Source organism: Rhinolophus hipposideros (assembly GCF_964194185.1).
Source record: "Rhinolophus hipposideros genome assembly, chromosome: 19".
Taxonomy (NCBI): Eukaryota; Metazoa; Chordata; class Mammalia; order Chiroptera; family Rhinolophidae; genus Rhinolophus; species Rhinolophus hipposideros.
In genome coordinates this window covers 33,315,078-33,327,459 of record NC_138065.1, presented here as the reverse complement: position 1 = coordinate 33,327,459, position 12,382 = coordinate 33,315,078, and the positions used below count along the sequence as shown (strand labels likewise).

At 48.7% G+C, this 12,382-nt stretch overlaps 1 protein-coding gene across 3 annotated transcripts in view; it reads left to right on the top strand.

The window, feature by feature from the left end:
• The window catches only part of PLXNA2 (plexin A2), a 207,751-nt gene that overhangs the window by 121,656 nt on the left and 73,713 nt on the right, over window positions 1-12,382 (top strand). For all 3 annotated transcript variants that reach the window (XM_081025609.1, XM_081025608.1, XM_081025610.1), the window contains one exon: window positions 9,583-9,683. In XM_081025609.1, the coding sequence (XP_080881735.1) occupies window positions 9,583-9,683 (101 nt within the window). The remainder of the gene's footprint in view (window positions 1-9,582; window positions 9,684-12,382) is intronic.

Here is a 12,382-nt window from a genome sequence, read left to right as displayed (position 1 = left end):
ATGAGTGAATAAGAATGGGAGGGTAAAGGGACATCACAGTCTTGTCACTTTGCCATCATCTTTTCCCCTCCTGGGACACATGAGTCGATGTTGGCCCTATAGGGAGCTTTGTGGGACCTGGCTAATCCCAGACATGTGGTTTCCAGGTGAGAGATCTATTTTAGTTATTTCTTAGGCCCTATTTCCCAAATCCTTCTCATCTCCCATTTCCTACTCCACTTGCTTTCCCTAACTGAATAAATCCACTGTTGTCATGGAGACAACATAGTATCAGCATCTCTGCTTCTTCGTACATCCTTCCTAAAACCAGAGCTAGAAAGAGTCCTACTCCTACCTCCCCAGTATTTCTGGCACAGGAGTCCTGCCTGAGAAAATACTGTATGATAATTTAGAATATCTGCTTTGCCTGCTCAGTTTCCTCCCTCTCTGTACTTTTTCCTTGTCCAAGTTTTACCTTTTTTTCTTTAGGAAAATAAGCTTAATTTGACTTCTTTCAGCCGGGGACCCTGAGTTTCACTGCACTTTGGTCCCCTGTAGGGATTATGTCATCAGTAAGGACAATAGTTTGAGGGGCTGTGCTGCTCTTCATGCAAAGGGCAGACGTAATTCTCCTTATACAATAGATCAGCAGTTTCAGCCCAAAGAGCCTAGGTGGCTTGCTCAAGGTCACCCAACCCATGAGTGCAGAGCCTGGGTGGGGGCCCTCTGCAGCTTTCCTGTGCAAACACTGCCACCTTCAGTGGGGTCTGCATATAGAGACTGAGCATATCTACCACTGTTGAGCACCAACTGTGTGCAAGGTTCTTAGTGTACAGATGTTACTTAAGCCTCAAAACAACACTGCAACGTTGATATCATTATTGTTACTACTTTAGAAAGGAGGAAACTAAGGCTCAGGAGGTCATACATCCAATAAGCATAGGAGCTGGATTTGAAACTGAACACTTGTCTCCTTCAAAGCCCATCTTCTCAACCAGAATGAAATTTGGCTTCTACCTAAAAAAAATAAAAAATAAAAATAAAAAATCAGGAGAGACCATTCCCTTAGCACTCATCAAAAGGATGAATTCCACACTTTATCTTCTCCCCTTTGACTCCTGCATGACCCTCTGCTATGTTTTGTGAATGAGGAGGGGAAAAATGCCATTGAGAAGTTCAGTCAACTTTGGATTCCACTCTCTGAGTGATAGCTTTAATTACTCCGAATTACTCAGCCACTCCACCCTTCTCCCCAAGTCATTAAAAATAGATTTTCTCTTTGAACTCTACTCTGCCTTCAGGTCTCCAGAGAGTCCCGTGTTCTTAGGAGACAGCCCCAGGGTCAGCTTCTAGTCAGAGGTTGCATGTTGCTTTAGCTGCAGTCACAGGCTCCAGAACCTCCAGTTGGTTTTCTCGGGCAGTACCCCCTTGTTCTTAATGATATTGATCATGTGATTGTCACATCTCAGAGGACAGGAAGGGGACTGGGTTGATGTTTACTTTATTGGGATTTAAGGGGATGTCACACATGACTATTGATTTTTAAAGAACTGGATCTAACACTGGGAACACATAATAGTGAGTTCTTCACATTAATCACCGGGAGTTGATTTGTAAGAAAGACCAAAGCTGAACATGTGAGTTCAGAGGTGCTTTCTGCTCCGTGATGAGCAGGGGAGATGGGTGAGACAGGTATTTCTGTCTCCATTTCAAAGATGAGGAAAAGGAAGCCTGAAGAGATTAACCAGCTCTCCCAAAGCCCCACAGATAACAACTGGCAAACCAGGGCAGAAAGCCCCTGCTACCTCCACTAACCGAGCTGTGCTCACTGTTTCTGTAACATTCCTACAAGGTTCAGGGCAAAAAATGTACAGCCTGATCAGAGCCACCTCCTTTATTGTTCTGATCCTGGCTGGTTTAAAAAAAAATATCTAGCAGGTGAACCTTCCATCCTTACCCACCTACCTCCCTCTTCCCCCTTTGGTATGACCCTTTTTGTTGTCTGGCTCAGGATCCAGCAGCTGAATCGTTGTTTGTAAAATGAGCTAAGAGGTATGCTATGGTCGGGAGTGAATGTAGTTGCAGTGTCCAACAGCCTAGCACCTGATGTCTAGGAGGGAGAAAGGTGACCTGACAGCCAGCCCTCGGGGCAGCTCTGGTAGAGGGGCCTCCATCTCACTCCTCAGCCAGGGAGTCAGACATACCTGGACTCGAATTCTGTTTCTGCCACCCACGAGGTACATGACCTTGGAAAGGTTACTTAACCCAAGACTCAGATTTTTAGTAAGTCAAACAGGCCTAAGACTGCTTTCACTGCAAGGTTGGTATAAAGATGAAATGAGATAAGATAGGTAAAGTGTGTGGCATGCAGCAGATGCTGGGTCAATGGCCACTATTTTTATTGTTCTTGCAGCTCTATTCTATTCAACAACCTCAGTCAACTGCCCTGCTCAGAGCAAGGTGACACTCCAGCCAGGACCCTGTCAGCCATCAGCAGGAGACCTCAGTCCCCATCCCTTCCTGTCCCCTAGTCCCTGAAAGCAGATCCCAAGAGGGGATCTCATTGCTGCTCCAATGTCCCCCACGCCACCCACTCCCAGCAGGGGAGATTTAGATTAAGATGCTACTTCAGGCATCCAGTAGGCAGTCTGCTCTTCCCCTGCAAAGGACCGGAAAGAGAACATGGGTATTTTTTCCGTGGAGTCTTGCTGAACCAAAGAGGATGCAGTACAAAGCATGTCGGGGAGCCTGACCTGTCCACAGAGGCTCCCCCTTGGCTTTGGTACCCGAAAGAATCCGGCAGGGGCGAGGGGCCGGGCTAGGCCTCCCTGACTGACCACCTGCCCATGTTCGTTGCCGCCTCATCTGGTGTAAAGGGAAGGACAGAGAGCTAAGCTCTGAGCCTCTCGTGCTGATTACCCCTGTTTCCTTGGGGCTAACAAGATTTGGGGCAAGCCTGTGAAGAGAGACTTCACTCACCCATCCAATCCATCAAGTAACAACTGCTGGCGTCAGCAAGCTCAAAGCTATGGAGTCAGAGAAGTGAAAGAAAGCCTCACCTGCCCTCAAATTGCTTCCCACCTCCTGTTCCCTCTCTGGCCTCTGCTTCTGTCTCCTGGCACTGACCCCTGAGCCTCCTCTCCCTCCTCACTCTCCAAAAGATCCCCTACTGTATGTCACCTTCATGGGTATTGGAGGGCAGTCCTTTAGCTGGCAACTGTGCCATTCACTGTGAGACTGAGCCCTGGGTTAATCCAGCCCTTTGCAGCCTGTTTCCTGGTGGATCAAATGGAACATAACAATACCTAGCCTCTCTTCCTCCCTGGGGAGCTGTGCAGATCAAATGAGATACTATGTGTGAAAGCGATTGGAAAATGCCAAACCCATCTGCTGGTACTGTTGTGATTGTGCTATGGAAGTCAGTCCACACACCAGCCCTGGTGGGCCTCTCTTCAGTCTGCCCTCAGCGGTGTGTGTAAATGAGCATCAGATCTTTCCTTAAAAACAGGTTGGATTGGGGACAAGAGGAGAAAGTAGGTCTGAGACCCTGCAAACTCCGAGAGCGGGTGGGCTGGTAGAGAGAGACTGCCAAGAGGAGATACAAAGGAAAGGAGAGAACCAGTTGTGTTTCAGCTGCTGTGCGCTTTGCCCCAGGCTCTGGGGATCAGGAGGCTGCGGATCAAGCCAACTGCATGTTCCAAGCAGGCTGTGTGTGTCACCTCCCACCCCTGCCACCTGGCTCTCGGCCACTGAGAAGGCCTCTGTTACTTTCCTGTGTCAGGAGGCAGGGGACACGTGTGGGGACAGGTGTACCATCTGGCAGTGGGGGAGCAGATTCCAGGGAAGCAGGGGGATTAAATGCTCAGTCCCCAAGGGGCCCCTGCAGCCTAGGGAACAGCTTTCCCTTATTTCTCCCCCTCTCCCCTTCTCTCTTTTGCATTATCACACAGGAATCCTGCAGGCCTCTTGGACACCAAGTGCTGTGCCAAAGCCCCTGAGGCAAACCGCCTTTTGATCCCTGACTGTGTCTTGATTATACCTCTATTGTGGCATCTGTCCCACTACACTGAGATGCCCTGTTGCCTTGGTTTTGTCTTCAACCAAACCATGGCTCCAAGGAGGGCAGAGAATGTAGCACCATTGCCTACAGAGAGCTTAGCTTAGCACAGCATAAATGCTGAGTAAATGTTGAAGGACTGGATGGGACCCAGGCACAACCCATTGTCAGAATCCTATGTGTTGTTGTGCTTTTAACCCAAATGTTTTCCCATGGAGCCCCCCCAAGTTCTCAGATCTTCATAGCTCCTCATAGGCGTCCACACAGGGGGGCCGAGGCATAGCACTGATTCTCTGCCCCCAGGTTCACTCACCAGCGGGTTCTGTTCCTCGCTCCACCATGGGACCTCTTCTCTCTGAAGAGTGATGGGTTTGTACCTGATGGTAGTGAGTGTGCAGGGCCTCTGCCCAGGATGGTAGTAACTACAGAGCCCCAGAGGACTCACTCTGGGTGCTCCAAATGCTACAGGTGTACTGTGCTCTTCAAGAATGAAGCTGGTTCCAGCAGTTCCCTCAGGGACTTGTCCTCACGGCCAATGCTAATCCTCATTGTGTACCTCCCTGTGTTGCTACCCAATGTGCTGAAAGGGTGGGGGGGCACCTCAAACTCTGCACACCCCTATTGAGCCCTTCCCACATAGATCTCCAGCACCTTTCACACAGGCCAAGGAAGGTACCAGAGACGCGGGGCCCCGGGGCCAAAGAAGCCAAGAACACAATATGAGTCACCTTAACTTGAGAGTATTTCTTAAGCAAATGACTTAATAGGACAGTTATAGGCATTAGAGTCATAATTACAAGGCATAAGATCAAGCAGTGAAGAATGCAGAACGTAAGGGTGGAGTCCAGTCTGAAGCAGCTCCGTGATCCTTGGGAGAAGGCCGTGGAGGGGGCAGGAGAAGGGAGGTGTCAGGGCGTCCTCTGACTGTGGATTTTGCCAACCCAGCCACCCTCTGATCCTAGCACTCAATGAAAGGGGTGGGGGAGCCTTAAGCATAATTAAAATGCAATTATAATAAACAAACACTAATTAAAGCATTACAGAGTATCCCATTAACTCTGAGTCACCCCTGACAGAGTGCCACCTGACATGGTGGACACTCCAGGAGAAAGCTCGCTTCCCTTCTAGAGCTTCCAGAGAAACCTCTCATGCCCACCCCATCCCACCCAGCCTACCAGGTCCCAGAACGAGTGCCCGCCTGTCGCCAGAGGTGCAGAGTGAAGTGCCCCCTCACTCTGGAAGCCTGAACTTGGTCCTTTAGGTCTTCGATAGGCTCAATTATTAGAACCAATTTTTCCCTGGGCATAAAACAGTCTCCAGGGTACTCCTTCCCCGCCTTCCCTCACATCAGTCTAGTTCCTTTTGTAGCCCTGTGGCAGAGTTTTATTCCATTTCTTCCTAGCCCCAGGGGCCTGACATTTAAAAAGACTTCCCCAAGGTGTGAGCTCATCTATGTTGGTGGTTCTCAAACTTAAGTGTCCATAAGAATCAGCTGGAGAGCTTGTGAGACCCATTTCTGGACCCATCCCCAGAGTGCCTGATGGCTGTGGCTGCCCCTGTTTCATAAGCTCATAGATAATGCCAAGGGTCCTGCCTCAAGACCCATGCGTTGAGAGCCATTGTTCTTTGAGAACCACAGGGCCATCTCTTTTTGGACGATACTCTTTTGGCCAAAGAGTGACAGGCTGGAGACCTAAGAGAATGCATATATTCCAGCTCCATGGTCTTCTCGGTCCTTCCCAAGTTAACCCAAACCTGCCCTTGCAGATTTCAACCCATCGCTCCTGGCCATCATGCCAGGTTTCCTGAAGACACTGTTCTCCTGTGTTTGCTCATGTGGTTCTTTCCACCTGGAATGCTTCAACTGTATAAGCATCATTCACCCTTCAAGACCCAGACACATGCCATGTCCCTCACAAAGCCTTCTTAGGACTCCCAGCTAGAGCAGCGCTGTCCCGTAGAAATTAAAGGCAAGCCACAAATGTGAGCTTCATGGGTGATAGTAACTTTTCTAGTAGCCATATTTTAAAAAGAAGAAACAGTTGAAATTAATAATGGATTTTATTTAACCCAATATTTGCTAAATTTTTATCTTTTTAGGGTGTCATAAAAAATTATTAATGTCATATTTTACATTCTTTCTTTTCCTGTACTAAATCTTCAAAACCCAGTGTGTAGCGTGTCCCTATGGCACATCTCAGTTTAACCCAGGCTAGTGGCTATTGCACTGGACAGTGCAGACATAGAAGTGTTTCTCTTTGCTCTGAATTCCTTCAGTCCTCTTTCAACACCTCTCTTAGAACCCACATCACTTTCTGGTTTTCATTGCGACTCTGTTTGCAACTTGAAGGTGCTGGTTGTGTTATAATGCTGCTGTTGTTTTTATTCCCCTGAAGTGCTTAGCACTGACCTGTATGTAGAACACGATCAGTGAATATTGGCTGATGAATGATGACTGAGTGTAGCGACACATGAGTATGGCAAAGACCGAGAGCGCGTGGTAGCATCTGACTTTGAAGGTCTCCGCCCTGTGCCTGTGACATTTCTTTCCTCTGGTTTGTATGTGGCTATTAGATCTTGGAGGAGAGAGTAACTCAAGTTTAAGAACTGCCCCTCTCCCCAATAAGTTTCCTGTTTCACTTTGCTCTTCAACTCAGTGCATTTAAAAAAAAAAAAAATTCCCACCAGGAGGGCCCAGGAAACAGGAAAAATAGTTGTGCTATTGGTTTCATGTTTGGAGAAGAACAGGGTTCTCACTATCTCTGTGGCACTTGGCGTGAAAGTGGGCTTTGTTGCTGGAGACACTGCTCCCATTCAGGGCCTCCTTGCCCAGCTGCTGAGAGCTGGGCTGTGTTTTGACAGACGGGCCGAATGCAATGCAGACAGTTGTTTTAATTTGCAGCCAGATGCAGACATCACTCACACAGAGCCCGAAACCCAAGAAAGGAAGACCAGGCACTGGGCTGCTACTCTCAGACCTCAGAGGGTGGGATGGAGGGGGCCGGCGGAAGCCAAGCGGGTGGCTGGGGTCACAGATACCCAGAAGGGCTGAGAATCCCAGGCCCGGAGATGCACCCTAGGAGAGTATCCGGCAAGCACCTGTCAGAAAGGTGCTTCTGGTAGGAATCACAGGCCACGAGTCAGGGGTCAAAGGTTTCTCTTTAAGGCAATGTGATATCTGTGGCTGGTGGTGATGGCTGGATGTTATCTTTTAACTGTACAAGTTATACAGGAAAAAAATCATAAACAGTCTCAGGGAGGAGTTAGGTAAACTGTGGGAAACAGAATCCTGAATGTGAGAATTAGAAGGACTAGTGCAGCCTTCCTCTGAGGGCAGAAATCCTTTCACAGCCTCCCAGATACATGTCATTTTGACTCTGCTTACACATCTCACTGATGGGAGTTCCTTCTGGAAGCGAGGTCTTTTGCCATATTGGATAACCTTGACTTACTTCTGTTGCGCTTTCCTGAAACTTGTCACCCAGGAGTTTTATTGCAGCCACACTGCTGCCCTTCAAACACTGGAAAACAGCATGACCACCTTGAGACTCCACTTCTTTGAGCTAAGTAAACATCCCAGGTTCATCATCTGTGCCTCAGATGCCACATATCGGTCCCACCCTATCATGACCTCCCTTCTGAGAACGATCTCTGGTTGCGCAACACGCTTCTTGGGGCAGATTATAGACCCAGTGTGGGCTGGCCTCTCTGGATCCTGACACTATGTCTATATTCTGCAGCCCATGAGCAAACTAGCCCCTCCAGCTATTCCATCATCCTCTCAAGTCACCTTGGACATAGAGTCAACTCAAACCCTTGGCTCTATTATACATGAGCGATATCAAACCAGCTTCCCCCATCCTCCGCTTAAAGTATGAACTTTTAAAAACAAATTCAAAAGTTGTTTTTAAATTTATCCTTCCTGCATTTCACATTTTTATTATTAAGGGGAGGTTAGGTATATTTAAAGCTCATCATGTCAATTGCTTACAAAAAGGCCTTGAAATGCAGAATGTTAAGTGTTATGATGTGGTAAGAATGAGGGAGACACCCAACAGAGAAAAAGAAGGCTCCTGGGGCTGGTACCTAAGACCTTTGGTCATCTGGCTCCTGCTTACATCCCACCAGACTCATCTCTCACCCCACCGCACCCAGGTGCACCCTACTCTTGCGTTACACTGAACTTGTCCATGATTACTTTTGCTCACAATACTCTCTCAGCTTGAAATGCCCTTCTAGGCTGACGCTTCCCCTGAATCACCCCTACACCCTTCTTTCCAACAGGCTGTACCTAGGCACCCTTCCTCTAAGTTACCAAGGGTCCCAGGCACAACGGAGAACAGTTCTCGGTTTGTAATTACCAACTCCCACTGGACTATGGGCTCTGCGAGGGCCAGATCTATGTGCTGTTTGCTGCTGTTTGTCTTTTGCATACCACCAGAGCCTCCACACTGTGACAGCTGATAAACATTTGCTGCATGAGCAGTGTCAGACTCCATCCTGAGCCTCTCAGGAGGACACTGTGAAGGCGTCTCCATCAGATCGTTTGTCCCCCTGCCAGAGGCAGAACACTATGCTGCTGGCCCACAGGTTGCATTTTTACTTGAGCTCACACATCAGTAGGTGGGGGACCTCTATGCCCTAACAAATGAGAAGCCATTCCCAGCCCAGCAAATGTTTTTGCAGCCCGGCGGCCTCCTGCCCCAGCCAACTGACGGCTACTGAGGATATATCAAGTGGAAGCCTTCAATCTCCTGACCCCCTTGCCCGGCCTCAATGTCACACATCCTGGGTAGGAAGGGATGAGTGATGTCCAACAGGCCCAGCTCAAGCCCTGCAGGGCCCCACCTGGAAGCCAGGAGCAGTGGGCAGGAGCCACCCCCTCTGGGGGGCAGGAGCTTCATCTGCAAATTCCCACTTTCTCCAGCAAGACAGAATCAGAGAGGCAACTCCTCTCTGTGGATGTCCCCATTTACAGACTTTTCAAAGGAGGGGAGATTTACTAGAGAAACTGAATGTAGACATCAGAGAATGGGATAATTGGATCCAGGTGGTATGTTTGGTTGGCTGTAAAGAGATTGTGTCATACGATGAATATTATTTGATAGGAAAAGTTTCTCCTTCTCTCCCTTTTTAAATGTGTTCTGTGCAGGCAGGATGTCCCAGCCCTAGCCCAGCTGAAAGCTCTTCAGAGACAAGTTGGTGGCACGCAATAGCCTTGTAACAGAGTTAACTGTTTTCAGCACTTGCCATGAGCAAACCCAGCTCTCATGAGGACTTCAGTTCAGGAGAATGACACTGGAGGTTTTGCTTCCATCTCTCGGAAGGCAAGAATCCTTGACCTGCCACCTGACAAGCACATTCTGCTTGGCTGTACCTGCCTGTGCCAGGCAAAAGATGAGAACCATGCGGCCACTGATTTACCCCGACTGTCACCTGTTTAGGGGTGGTGACGGGGCAAGTGTGGGTAGGTGATAGATGAGTTGAACACACATCGGCAAGGCATCACTACCTGATCTAATCATGCTCTTTCCTCTCTTTACCAGATCACCAGGGTCCCTGTGGAATCGTGTGAACAGTACACAACTTGTGGGGAGTGCCTGAGCTCGGGGGACCCTCACTGTGGCTGGTGTGCCCTGCACAACATGTAAGTTTGGGACTGTTCTGGAAAGGGGCCTGGAATGCAGAAGACCAGGTACTTAACAGGGAGTTCAGATGAGGGATGTGACAGCAGTTTGCAGAGAGAGAGGAATTTCCCTCTTCTGAGCAGTAACTCTAATCGTGGTGGGAGCACTGAGAGCAGCAGAGGGAAAGAGGCCATGGGTGGTCTTCCTTCCAAATGCAGTGCCTTTGCCTCTCTGTCTTTCATTCCACTTCCAAATTCTGCCCTCCCAGCTGCTCTCAAATCTTGTCAGTATGGGGAAGGGTACTGGTGTTGGAAGAACTCACGAGGGAAACTGTAGAATTCTAGGTTTCCCAAGAACCTTCTTGGTGCAGCCTGAACTAGCTGTCTCCTGCTGCGAGTGTGCAGCAGTGCACTAGTCGGGAGCTTTGGACACCAGTTAGCTGCTGTGCGACCTTGCCTGGTCCACTGACTACTCTGGGCCCTCATTTCTTCATCGCTCAATAGGGATTATGCCTACCTTGCAGGTAAATTGTGAGGATTAAATGAAATAATAAATGTTCTGGAAATAAGGAAGCCCAGAATAGAATACACAAATCAAAATAATTACTCTAAACCCTGAACTCTTGGGAGGACCCTTCTGGTCCCATTATTTCATGATTCCAAGAAGTCCGCATTTCACTCCAACTGTCCTCACAGCTTAATTCAGATACATCCCCTGCCATTGAATACCAGCTCAATACAAATACAAAATTACATTTAAACTTCCTAATTTGAGGAGCCCCAGAAGGAGAAAAAAGGGTGAACTGGCTAGGAATTCTGTTCCCCAATGGAGTTGGAAACACCATGGCTGGATGCCAGCCAGCAAAGCATCTCTATGAAATGTGCCGGGTTTAGGCTTGGGGTGGAGGCAGTGGAGGAGGGCCAGAGTTCAGGGGCCTCACAATAGCTCTTGGCTTCCAGCCTCTGCAGCAGGTGTTGGGAGGACTGTGGAGGGAGGGAGGGAAATAGGCGCCTCACAGTTGCAAAATCTGGACTGGATTCTAGCGCACAAATACTGGGTTCCCTGCTTGGGTTTGGAGAAAAGAGACTCCTCAAAAAGTTTTGCAAAAAAATGCTCTCATCAGAACCCAGACAGTGAGTCACCATTTAGGTCAGACAAATGGTAAAGATGCTGATGACACCTCTGTTGTACCCCAGGAATGGAAAAAGTGGCTAAAATTGAATTCCTTTCAGTGAGGCTAACCTGTGGCCATTGGACTCTCTCAAGGGATTTCTTCCTCCACAGAACCTGACAGCTGCCTTTAGTTCCTTGAAAAGTGTTCTGGGCTACCAGCCCTCTCACCGGGCAGTGGCCATGTCCAGCTGTAACTCCCACCCCCTGCTCCTCCCTGTCATGCCTGCCCAGGTTCCATGTGGCTGGCATTTCTCCTATAGAGAACACACCAAAGTTATAGATGGGGGATTGTCATTTATTCAGCAGCAAGGACAGCTACGTTCTGCAACTTGTACTAGTGTCTACAAATCTAGCCATGATGCCTGAATCTCCTGGTGACCCCAGAGTACCCGTCACCCTGCAGGGTGAGGTCAGATGTGGGTACCAGAATGACTGAGCCACAGCGTCACAGTCTCAGGTTTCCTCTGTCCTCTGGATTCCTTGCCTGTCATCAGACACTACCTGCTACCTACCAGGGCACACCTCTCCTTCCAGCAACTCTGCCTGCCAGAAGTATGTGGGGAACAAGCTTTTTCCTGTTTATACCCAGACGTATCTCCTCTTCCGGTCACTTTTGTCCTCACCAACCCCTCCTGCAGTGCCCTCCCACCTGCCACCACCTGCCTGCCTTGGTGAGGGGAATGAGGTGATGGGCCCAGCTCCAGCTCCCAGGCCCGCATACTGGACCTTAATGGAGGCAGAGGGCTGAGGGAGATTACTAAAGAGCCTTGGAGTCCAGGGGGTTTGAAACCTTCCTGTCTCTTCTGTGTGCCTTGCTCTGGCAAGTGTGTTATTGTCTCCCAGGCTATTTATCTCTGTTAGGGCTGTTGCCATAAATAGTATGATAAAAAAGAGCCATTTCAGTGAGTCAATGAGATAAAGGCTCCAGTCAAGAGCTCACTTTAGAGCTATCTTAAGGATTCACTTAAACCTCCATAATTCTTTTCTTTGACAGCATTCATATTTAGATCCATTATGTGCCTAGAAAGGAAGGGGGGGAGGGACTAGGGAGAGCTCGGGTGGGAATCACTGCCTGAATGTGGAATCTGCTGTGTCCAGTGGCTGTTGGTTTGGGGAAACACCAGCATGTTCCTGTGTAACATAAGTGACAACCAGACACACGTGCATGTAGGTGCCACCATGCCCACCTGCCACTGTAAGCAGAGGCGCCTTGGAGGCAGAGATGAAGACGTTGGGAGAAATAGCCACACAAGCTTTCTGACAGAGGCAGCCCTGGCTGCCACTCCTCGTCTGTCTCTGTCTCCAGGCATTATTTCATGCCACAAACATCTATTTAAAATATACCGTGTGACAGGTAGAATATCTCAGCGAATAAAGCATGGTCCCTGCCTTCAAAGAGCCATCAATCCAGCTATAAGATCACATGCACACTATCCCACACAGCTAAGACCCTGTCCATATTTTTAAATACCCCTGAAGAATAATATTAATAATCATTAATATTATTATTATAAACGCTAACAGGCCATTTTCTAAGCACTAATTC